Source organism: Opisthorchis viverrini, assembly GCF_000715545.1.
Source record: "Opisthorchis viverrini unplaced genomic scaffold opera_v5_119, whole genome shotgun sequence".
NCBI classification, from domain to species: domain Eukaryota; kingdom Metazoa; phylum Platyhelminthes; class Trematoda; order Opisthorchiida; family Opisthorchiidae; genus Opisthorchis; species Opisthorchis viverrini.
The window spans coordinates 891,621-903,074 of NW_008751775.1; the positions used below are offsets into that span (position 1 = coordinate 891,621).

At 47.3% G+C, this 11,454-nt stretch overlaps 2 protein-coding genes across 2 annotated transcripts in view; one reads left to right on the forward strand and one right to left on the reverse strand.

The window, feature by feature from the left end:
- Window positions 1-696: 696 nt before the first annotated feature.
- T265_05989 (hypothetical protein) overlaps window positions 697-11,454 on the reverse strand; it is a gene marked incomplete at both ends in the record, with an annotated part of 19,787 nt that continues 9,029 nt past the window's right edge. Inside the window, 2 exons of the mRNA XM_009171141.1 lie at window positions 697-1,064; window positions 8,709-8,890. Coding sequence (XP_009169405.1) covers window positions 697-1,064; window positions 8,709-8,890 — 550 coding nt within the window. The remainder of the gene's footprint in view (window positions 1,065-8,708; window positions 8,891-11,454) is intronic.
- T265_05990 (hypothetical protein) overlaps window positions 1,379-11,454 on the forward strand; it is a gene marked incomplete at both ends in the record, with an annotated part of 25,784 nt that continues 15,708 nt past the window's right edge. Inside the window, 2 exons of the mRNA XM_009171142.1 lie at window positions 1,379-1,589; window positions 9,240-9,348. Coding sequence (XP_009169406.1) covers window positions 1,379-1,589; window positions 9,240-9,348 — 320 coding nt within the window. The remainder of the gene's footprint in view (window positions 1,590-9,239; window positions 9,349-11,454) is intronic.

The following is an 11,454-nucleotide window of genomic DNA, read 5'->3' on the forward strand; positions in this document are numbered from 1 at the left end:
TACGCCCTGACCGCATTTACCGCATTTTTTTACTTCGTAACTATTGTATCACATAATGATCATTTTGTTCCCTGATTTGGTCAAAACCTGCATCCGTGTATCGCTATAGGGCATGAGACTGTTGAGGCGGTAAAACATCATGCGACAATGAAACATCAATTTCAACACTAGTGTTGCTGCCTCTGATGATAATCATTAGTTTCAAGAAAAAATCTGAACGCATTTTCCACTGATGTAGCTAAATTTTCGATAGGCTTGCATTACGTACTAGCAGTTCCTATACACTTGCAGAAATAATACAGGGTTTGAGATTTTGCTGGCACATTTTGTTGATGGATTCAATTTTGACGAAGTTCAGAGCTCTGGTCGAACACTAACAGATATCAAGTCAATTTCGACGATCTTCCTCACACCAGGATGAGTAGATGACCTGAAGATTGTGAAGATCATGTAAGGTTGGTTCTCGGCGACTTGTGCACTAAACGGCGGTATTTTTACTAGTATTTTGTGTAGCGCCCTGCGACTATCTCGTTAGGTGAATTTGTCACTTTGCTGCGTTCTTTACTGGGTTCTCGCCTTTATTTCATAGGTGGAACTCAGTGACGCCTCACCGTCGAAAGACACAAGCACAAAGGAAAGTGGTTCTAAGAAGCGGAAGTCACATCCGGCTCAGGCGGGCTCTACCGTCTCATCCACTCAACGTTCTGATGGTGAGGATGATATGTCTGATGATTCGGCTCCTGACTTGAAGCGTCCCAAGTCTGCGGGTACCGGTGCAATGGCGGCGGCTGCTGGCCGACATAAATCCTTCAAAAAACCTGGCACCAATACAAGTCGCCGCAAAGCTGATGAGGATGAAGAGGATGATGACTTAGACGATGACGGGGACGATGAAATGGATGGCGCTTCGGTTGGCAAGCGTTCTTCATCCAGTGCTAAGGCAGTTAAGAAGCGAGCAACAGCTAATGGAGCGGAGAAAAATAAGAAGCCGACGCACTCCAGCTCTTCCTCGGTGCGTAAATCAACCACCGGTAGTAAACTCAGCCAACCCAAGGAGAAGCGTGCTAAAACTGGCAAAGGGATCAAGGGTAGCGGACCGGACGGTGATGCAGATGCCAGTGGCAACGAAATGTTCCACTACGACACCGAAGAGTGTTCTGCTCGTCCATGCAAACAGCCTCAGGATATTGCTATAGATTGGATTCAGTGCGATAAATGTACGCTCTGGTACCATCAGGTCTGTGTCGGCCTGAAACCAAGTGAGGCCAACGTGGAAACATATTACTGCCCATATTGCAAGACGTAATCAATTCCACATTCGTTCCCGTCTATTAGACTGCGCTCAAGGTCTCCTGTACATACGTCATCCTTTACTACTATGCATGGTATACACAAGCTGTTTCCCAGTTGGACGCATTTTGCGTTGAAATCGCTGTATTTCATCGCGGCCCTTAAGCAGTCTGTTCCAGTAGATTCACGAGACGAAATCCTGTGCTACCACCGCTCCTTTTTGCTCCCGTTCACCCCAACCTGTGGAACATCGGCACGCAATGAATCACAGTGGCTGGTTTTGCTTAGCCTTGCCTATCGTAATTTTGGATGCGGCGACTTGTTATAATTAAACAGCTGTATATTTAAAACGGCTTATCCTTTGTACATGTTTGTAGATATACTTCGCCGCTACCTTCAACGTTGTTCTGCTCATTTGCCCACTCACCTGTTTTTGTCTACTTACCACTGTAAATGTCTCTTCTGCCGTCTCGTTCTTACACAAGATCCTTCTTTCCATTTTCCCAATCCGTTTCATCCATCACTAATAATTATGGTTGCAAAACGGTATCCTTTTAGGCAGATGTCTGCGTCAGTCATTGATGAAAAATAAACAATTGTACGAGATATTGCCTGTTCCATTTCAGATCGTGTGGTGTTTAGTTGTGTCACATTGCGTAGGCAACTAGCAAGTGGACTTCTTTGTGTTCAAATTACTTTAGACTGCTTAGGCCTCGACAAGCTCAGGTAGGCCATTATTCCACCTTTGCGGGAGTTCACGTAGCTCTTGGCATGAGCTTCTCGCTTTAAGAGCCTTGATCTGCACAGGAAGGCTGCGGGGTACCATCCAAGTCCTCGCTTTGTTCATGTCCATCCGTGCTCCTATCTCCCTGTGTAGGCAATGGCTACGATCGGTGATTACCGTCAATTTATTGATTTAATCAACATTTGTTTATCATCCAGACTGTTCGGGTTTTGGTGACATATAACGCCGTGCGAAGGCAAGTTGCATATTTCTCTGCCTGACAAACAGGCGACTGGGCTTATTCACTTTGGTCACTTCTCCAAAATGAAATAAGCGGAGCTTGCGCGGGACGTTCTAGCGTGGTCCTAGCTGCCACCGACGACCGAGACTTCGGCAAAGATCAAACGTTTGAGGTAAAAGCAGAATGTGAATTCTGTGATGATCGGTTGCGGCCGTGCTCTGTTACAGCCGGGGTTTGGTAGATTTTTGGTTGTCTTTCAGTGGCTGACCTGATGTGCTTCCGGGCCGTCCCGTCGAGGACAGCGAACACAGCTGGGATCGGAATTTGTTTCCATTCATACTGAGTCTCCGCAAACGTGCTTTTAAACCCCCTGAGTCTGAGTGTTAATTAATTCTTTTCCCACTTAATGATCCGTCTACTGTCACGACTGGGAGTTATTTTAAGGTAGTCAGGCTGCCGAATGTCCAGTCGTATAGAACAGTTCGCCCTTTTTTGTCTATTCACTACTCGCCTCAATTCCAGCAGCTACCAAAGCACCGTCTGTCCATTGTACCGCCTTATTAATTCAGCGAAAGTTATAGCCGTGGTTCATCATTGCACCGAACTCAGTGACAGCCTTTCGGATGGAATGTCGGCTATGAATGGGTGAGCTATGTCCCATTACGACTTGACCGTCAAAAGCTACAGAATATCGCCAGTATGCTCATGCGCCGTATGGGTCTTCTCTCACACCAGAGGTTCGCGCCCACTGAGTTGGCAGCGGCGTTTCGGGCGAATCTGGTGCTGGTCTTTCTCTTAGTCCCGGTGTGTTTTACTATCCTGATCACCATCCTAACAACAATAGGTGAAAGAATCTCCGTATCGATTCGATATATAATGCCATGAAAACTTGGTAACTTGGTTTAAACTAAGTAAGTACAGTTCCACCACGTGTTTCGGCAGCTCGCCGGTATTAATCGTCAGTATAAACCACAAGTGTGAATGTTACCAACGGGGATGACTAGACTAAGCAAAGCCAATATTCATGGACCGATCCATGTCATTCCCGTGGAAGATTTTTGGCGCACTGAAGTTGTGACAGTAAACATTCTGGAGATGGCTCAGTGGTTGGAACGGGAATTTACCTACCAGGAGGTTCGTGGTTCGAACCCGGCCTGTTCAACTGTAGCACTTTCGGTGTCTAGCTGCCATGCCACACGAAGGAGGCACGAGGGCTGGGATACTACCAGGTCGCCCAAGCCTAGACAGGAGGAGTCGAGAGGCAGAAGTCGGGTTCGAACCACGGACCTTCCGGTCAGTAAATTCGCGCTCCAACCACTTGGTCCAACTTGCCTCTGTATCCCGACTTCTGTGTAGGTTTGAGCAGTGTCCCAGCCCCCGTGCTTCCTTCTGGTGGCATGGTAGCTAGACACCGAAAGCATGTGTGTGGCAGCTAGGTACCGGGAGTATTACAGCTGAACGGCTGTTATTTTACCAGTACACTCATTCTAGACCTAGGTGCGCCTTTGGTTTCGGCTTACGGAAATGTTGTTTCATATGGCGTGCCACTTACGTGTATAGTGCTCCAGGCATTTCGGAACCAAATGACTGGTAGGAGACCATCGTTTACTCGCAGAGCTGTGGAGTTGTCTTTGAAGGGACACGAAATACAAACCTTTTGGTCACAGGAAATTTTTTGTCACGTGATATTGTAACAAGAAGCCAGGCGATTGCTCATACTTTTATCCACACACACCATAGCTATCATATGCGGTCGTTCATATACTGTCCAGATGCGGAACCGCGGTGGGATTCATATTCGATCATTCGCGGCGTGCGTTCCCTTGAACCGATCGCTCGGGTGGAAAGTGCTTCTGTACATATCTCCAGTTTCTGGAGACTGGCTTGATACATAGTGCGCCTCCTTAGACGACTGCTTGCTGTTTCGCTTTGTTGTGTCGTCTCACACTCCTTACTTTCCGAACACTTGTCTGTTTGACTCCTATTTCGAGACAATACGCCGGCAACTGTTGATCCTGGCTCTATCCCGGGGTTTCGTCGCACCGCTTTGTTTCCTATAATAGGACCGAATCATACGGAACTCGTTAGGCTGATTCGGTGTCTTTTGAAGTAGCTCCCCATGACTGAGTAACTCCGTCTGCTATCTTGCTTGAAACTAGTTGTGCTAGGTGGACTTGTTTGTCTCGGAATCTGTCACCGGTGGAAGGTTCGGAAATGAGGTTGTACTGTGTCTATCCCAATTAAAACGTCTTTTAAATAAATTATTGTGATATAAGGTCCTCAGAGCAGGACGCTAGTACAAACGGCCGTATGCGCGGTATTTTTGTGTTTGCGACACGGCCTTTTCGACCATGTGTGCGCATGTGTTACACAGTATGGTTAGTGGGAGCTTTTTGTAAGTGTTGACGGAATTAGTTGAAAATTCCGAGGTCCAAATAGCCCGTCTTTGCTGAATATTCTAGGTTGCCTGTTCAGTCATCAGGACTGCTCTGCATATGGGCGGTGATGGAATACTCCACCAATCACTGTTCCTACCTGCTGGTAAAAATCAAGGCGCAGCCGAAGTTTTCGGCCGATAACATGGTGCCCGAGTACGACGAATTTAACTGCCAGCTTGGTTGTGGTGGACAGATGTTGAATGCGTGCTGCTGGAAACCTTAGGCACTATTGCAAAGTTCAGTGGATGATATGTATATCACGTTGTATTCCTTGCAACTAGAACGAGAGGGCCGAAGGATACAAAACTTGTGAGCAGCACCAGCAAACTCTGCTGCGCCGGTCATTGCCGTCTTTCTGGATGGGGACCCCGAGAAGGGGGGCCACATCAATGGTTAGAGACATTGTCCGACATGGCCCAGTCGCGCCCACAATGGCGCTCATGCATCCAAGTTACTGCCTTCAATGCATAGCTCCATTACCAATAACCTCACTTAACAATCCAATGACAGTGCTGTATTTACGCACTAATTTATCAGCTCCCACCTCCAATGCGCAGTCACCTGCCCCACTTCCCCAAATCATCGATGCACGAAGCTGTGGCAGCTACAACAAATGTACGACAAGTACGCGGTTATTACAGTTGACGATGATAATGATATGATGTTAGTCCCCAAAAAACCCGTCCTCACCCGATTGAAATGACTTCACTATGGTCCCGTGAGGTTTCACTTTTAATGGATATCTCTTAGGAAATCACTCTCCCCTCTCGAACGCATTGAGGATAGACATGCAGCTGAGCATGTTAAATGCTGCTCTGCTGTTCCCACTGAAAAATATGGATGGAAGATCTGGCTTCAGTGTGTGTTTGGGATTTTCCAAATGGGGTACAATGTAGATGGAGGTTTACTATGTTGGCGCACAAGTTGAACGGTTTAGGGATACTTTATTGTCAATAGAAAAAGGTTATTAACAGTGTGTCCGAATATTGGTAGCTGGGGTGGGTTAATTCTATGTTGATCAGTTAGCGACTGATCTATTCTGCGAACTTGGCAATCGGCTTGCAAACGTTCATAACCGTGCGAGGAGAGATCGTCAGTGCGCTGTTAGGGGGAGTGATTCCCTGACTTCTGCTTGTGTTTCCATAGTTTCTAAGGCACATTTGTTCCAACGTGATTGGTTGTTTGAGAGTTGTTTACTTTTTACTTTGATTGGTCACTTCGGGATAGTAGGCGTTTCCGAGAAACGGAATTACTGAGATGGAGCTATTCAATGAACGAAACAGATAGGAGATAAGCAGACCACAACGCGACGCCAATCCCGAGACAACCGATAAAATTACACAACAGACAGTCCTCAAACAAACAACCATGTTTCGGACACTACCTACGCCTTAGGAAATATATAAAAACAAACGAAGTTGAGGAGTCATTTATCCCTACCGTTCACTGACGACGTATCCTCGCACATGGTGACAAACGTTTGCAAGCTAAGTGCTAAGCTTGACGAACAGATCAATAGCCACCTAATCAGGCAAAAAAAGTGGTGTGATGCTGATTTTGCGGTCACGATCAGCAACAAGATATCAGCTGAAGTAACGAGGCATTGAGCCTACCATGCAGATTAGACGGTTAACGGTCCTCCAACAACGCCCGCTTCATCACCAGCCCACGGTTGCGGCGACTGTTTCGAAATCGGCAGAGGATCCTGTGAGGATTGTAGACCGAATCTCCGAATTTTCATGGAGTCCATCAAAATCATGGCTGCCTAGGGCACCAGAACAAAATGCGATAGCGCTGAAGGCTTTTGCTTCTGATGCAATACATTCCACTGCCCTATCCCGAGACAGCAATCCCCTTCCATCTAACTGGGAAATCACGTGTTTGTGGTTTGTTTCCGTAGCGTTGGCGCCTCCCATTTATGATGAAGACGCAGACATGTAGCTTTCTCTACTGTCAGTATCAATGAGCACTTTGAGTGGATAATAGCGGGTGAGAAACAACGGGAACCTCTGGCATTATTGTGTGAATATAACGAAGGTATTCACCGAAGCCGAAGTCAGAAATCCAGGCATGCGACCTTCCTGCAAGCCCCTCTTATTGCGTTTATTACACTGTTTGCACGTAGCCAGTTCGTTCAGCTGTAGCATTCTTTCGGTGTCCGACTACCATGCCACCCGAAGGAAGCACGAGGGCTGGGATACTGCCAGGTTGCCCAAACCTAGACAGGGGAAGTCGAGAGGCAGAGGTCGGGTTCGAATCACGAACCTTCCGGTCACTAGTTTTGCGCCCCAACCACTGAGATCTCTCGAGCTTATGTCCCACAGAAATACAACATCCAGAAACAGTGGGTACATTCTTGAAAAGCACTTATGTCGTTTGGATCAAAGTCAGACCCCTTCTGGTTAAAGAACCCGCTCCGCAATGGCGAATTTGTATGCTGCTTAAATTGTTTTGATTTAGACAAGTGAGCATACAGACGTAGGCGTGTCATCGTAACTGATTGTCCAAAGGTTTATTCGGCGTACAAAGGATGCGCCGCAACTTCAGTCGGGGAAAACGGCAGGCCTATGTTATTTCGGCTATTTCCTGCGTGGGCGCTCCTCTTGGATCTCTTGAATCGCAATTGCGTGGCGGTCTCTGACGACGCTGTCGCAATCACCGATCCAGTGTTGGCCTCATTGATGTGACCCCTAGTGAGCCTGACGTTCAATGTTCTCTCTAACAGTGTCGATCCAGGTTTCCAACTGACTGCTTCACGACCAGACCACCCTTTGCACGGTGGTCTGAAGACGTCCACGTTTTTGTGGCAGGACTTTAATATGCTGAGGATTGATAAGCTTACCATGATCAACGATAATACTGCATTAATCACAAACTCCCTGTATAAAAAAATAATCGCTCAGCTGTAACACCAGATGCCTAGCTGCCATGCTGCCCGAAGGAAGCACGAGGGCTGAGATACTGCCAGGTCGCCCAAGCCTAGACAGGGCAAGTCGAGAGGCAGAGGTCGGATTCGAACCACGGACCTTCCGATCAGTAAATTCGCGCTCTAACCACTTGGGCCATCTCGCTCATAGAGTTTTGTTCATCTACAGCAAGTACGTGCAGTGTCACTCTTGGTTAATAGGATTTTCACCATTGCGATTATGATTATCTCTGACCTACCATGATGGAGGCAGAGCAGATGTCAAACTGAACACGTACCTAACAAAGAACTGATACTCGAGCACCCGAGTTTTCCATGCAATTCGGAACTTCATGTGCTTCGTCTCTCAAGTTCACATTCACGGGACAGACGGCACTCGTTCTTTCCTACGGCGGATTCACTCCAAATATTTTTTTTCCACTCAAATGATCTGAAACACACCGATGTATCCGGACTTTAATGGGTACTACGTGACCTGCTCCTGAGACTATTGGTTACACGTACTTCTCCGGTCACACGTTACGTGACCTCCGAACCTTTGTACTTAGGCACTCCTTATTTTTTCGGTTTCTCCATTGCACCAAGGGAATATCTGATGCCGTTATTCGATATCTCATTTTAGTCTGCCGATCACCACGGTTGTTTACTACCGGTTGTTCGGTTGGGCAAGTGGAACTCATCAAAACAGGTCCAAGTGAATGTTAACCGGTTATAGGACACCACGTATATCTCCGGCATAAAAATGCATTGACAAAAAGCGTTTCGTACCTGTTCATCTTCACGAGAAATTGCTACATGTTACGACAGTTCTGTTCGGTTTCATCAGGGTCATTCTCCAGTGGGAGTTCACTCGGTGTTGTTTGATAGGACATAATGAACGGGCTTTTTTCGAAATACAGTACCTACTTAGTCTAACGAGCTACACGGCGTAATACGACAGGATGACCGCACGGAGTAATTGGTTCTGCTGTCTGGAATGTGCCTAATACCGAATTTTCTCTAAAAAGGCACACAAAACGGTTTTTTGGACGTTTTTTCCTGAAGCACTGCTCACGAACCAGTAAATCGGGACTTTTTGGCCGAAAACACCGAGGACTGGTAGCAAAAGCCGCTGATAGGAATGTGACAAGGCGAGTTTCCGGTGCGAGCAAAATCGAGCGGGCATGTCACATATGAGCTGGTCTTGATGCATGTGACAGGTATGGCTGGTATGGTTGGCTAAACGTATTGAATCCGTAAGTTGTGCGTCAAATAGTTTCGGATCACAACACCTAGAAAAAGCGATATAGAACAGGGTACACTTTACAAATGCCTTCTGGTGAAGGGTGTGAACAAGACGTGTCATTCAGAACGTTTCCGCTCAGATCGAACTGTAAAAAAAATAGTATAGGCGCGCTAAGTTGAGCAGAGAATGAATCGAATGCGAATCAGGTGGAAAACCCTTCTGACAATCGAACTCAGCTGGTCTTAGTTATTTACCCCTAGAGTGGGGCATTCCTAATTTTGGGAAGAATTGTTGAAGGCACCATATTGGAACGTGGTTTTGATGCATTTGAATGTAATGACTACGTGCAGAAACCTACGAATTTTTCCAGACCTTTAATTTTCCTTTTTTTCCAGGATGTTTTGGAGGCCTATCTGGATCTGAAGCTGTATGCCGACAAAACAGACGATGGCAGTCTTCTCAAATCCGAGAGACGTCCCATTCTTACTTCGTTGAAAACCATCCGTAAGTCGGTGTGCATAATCCATCATTTCGCACCCCCTTTAAGTGGCTTTTTGGTCAAAGGAAGCATGACCTGCATTTGAATTCAGTAGTGTTGAGGTTCGAACTTACCAACTGGAAGTTCCGAGGTTCGAATCCAGCCCCGACCTCTCGATTGCTTCTGTTTAGACTTTGGCTGCCTGATAGTGTTTCAGCTCTTATGCCTCCTAGCTTGACAACGGAAGGGCGTCAGAGATGAACTTTTATTATCAACTGAGCTCCCTCCAAAGTGAGGTCGCTATAAACTTAACGGTTTGCCACAACTTGATGTAAATCTCCACTCACAGCCGTGGATGCCGTGCCGTCAGTCGTTGGAGGTCACAGTGTCCCTCTCACCGTGATGTTCTCCCGGCGAAATAATTACGCGTTTTGAAGTGATCGAGTTAACACCACATATCTATGTAACGCGCCCACTCTTGTCTCCCTCTATATCCGTATCTACCTGTTTCTTCGAATAAGCTGGATTTTTTTTGGTATTTTCATAAAAAGTTTACATCGTCTGACCAACAGCAGCGCTTCAGTAGAAGTCAACCTTTATTTTGAACACTGTGATCCAGTTTTTATGAGTTTATCTTGCGGTCTCTTCTGGTACTGGGTTTCGGGCTCACTACAGTTCCAGTTTGTGCACTAATGTATTCCACTTGCGTGATGCTGTATGCCTGCTCATTTGCCCAACTTAGAATGACACAAACGGACAGACAACACTTCACTTCAGACAACAGATACGCGCCGGTAAATTATTGTTTACCTGATTTTTTTGGTGCCACATATTTTCCGCAGGACTGGAATATATTTTTTTGAAATATGAATTCCAGATAGATCGATGCTTAGAGCACGGACGTACTCATCGGAAGGTCCGTGGTTCGAATCTAACCACTGCATCCCGATCGCTCCTGCCTGGGTTTGGGAAACATCGCAGTATCTAAGCCCTCGTGCTTCCTTCGGGTGGCATGGCAGTAATGCCGAAGAATTCACAGTGTAGTCGTTGGTTTATTCGCTGAGCCGGGCAATTTGATTGCAAACGTTTCATCACCAATCGAGGTGACAATGGGGAGCGTAATGGTGCGTAGCGGTGGGTTAGTGGTTGTGCTTTGAGTAGCGTTATGTGTGTTAATATACGCGCTGGTAGGCGGGGATGACCGCTACGCACCACTAAGCTTTCAAATAAAGCACTGATACCCGACCTAAAGCTGCTTAATATACGCGTAGGCGGGGATGACCGCTACGCACCACTAAGCTTTCAAATAAAGCACTGATACCCGACCTAAAGCTGCTACCTTGACGTGGTGGTCGGGCTTCAGTGCTGCAATGATCCCGTTGGCTACACTGGCTGGAACTTCGTTCCACAAGGTGCAACCATGCCAGGAAGGCCAAAAGGGAGTAGCCAGATCAAGAGCAGCGAGACCCCGTACTACGAGTAATCGTGCTACGAGGCGGTCTGGGGATAAAATCGTACCGTCCTCTGCGACAGGAGTGTGAAGGTAGTAAGGTGTTTCCCCCAGGCGACCAGCATGTCCATATTTGTGGAAGCAGCGATGCTGCCTTCCCCCGAGGAAGGACGGATTAGAAAAGGTCGGCCCCAAAAACCGCACACTGCGATCGCCCAACGGTTGACCGTGACCCCCTGCGCATTATCCAATACGGTCGAAATACTTTTAAGACCAAAGAGCCCGGTGCCGTTCAAAAGGCACCTGCTGTGCGCAGCCGCATCAGGAATGAGACAGTAATGCCTTATTCCCTGCGCCTTAGGGTTAGGCCAACCCCCTGCAGCCGGGCAGGTCAGACTGTTGAGTCGTCGGCTCCGGGTAGGGTCCCCAAAGAAAACCCTACATTTTCCCACTGCCTCGTAGGTCAGACTTTTGAGTCAGAGGCTAGGGTCAGGGTCCTTGAACAAAACCCCACACTCTCCCACTGCCTCGTGGATCAGGCTTTTGAGTCAGAGGCTAGGGTCAGGGTCCCCGAACAAAACCCTACGCCATCCCACTGCCTTGTGGGTCAGACTTTTGAGTCGAAGGCTCAAGGTGGGGTACCTCTACCAAACCCCCTTCCTCGGCCTGGGCAACCGGGAAG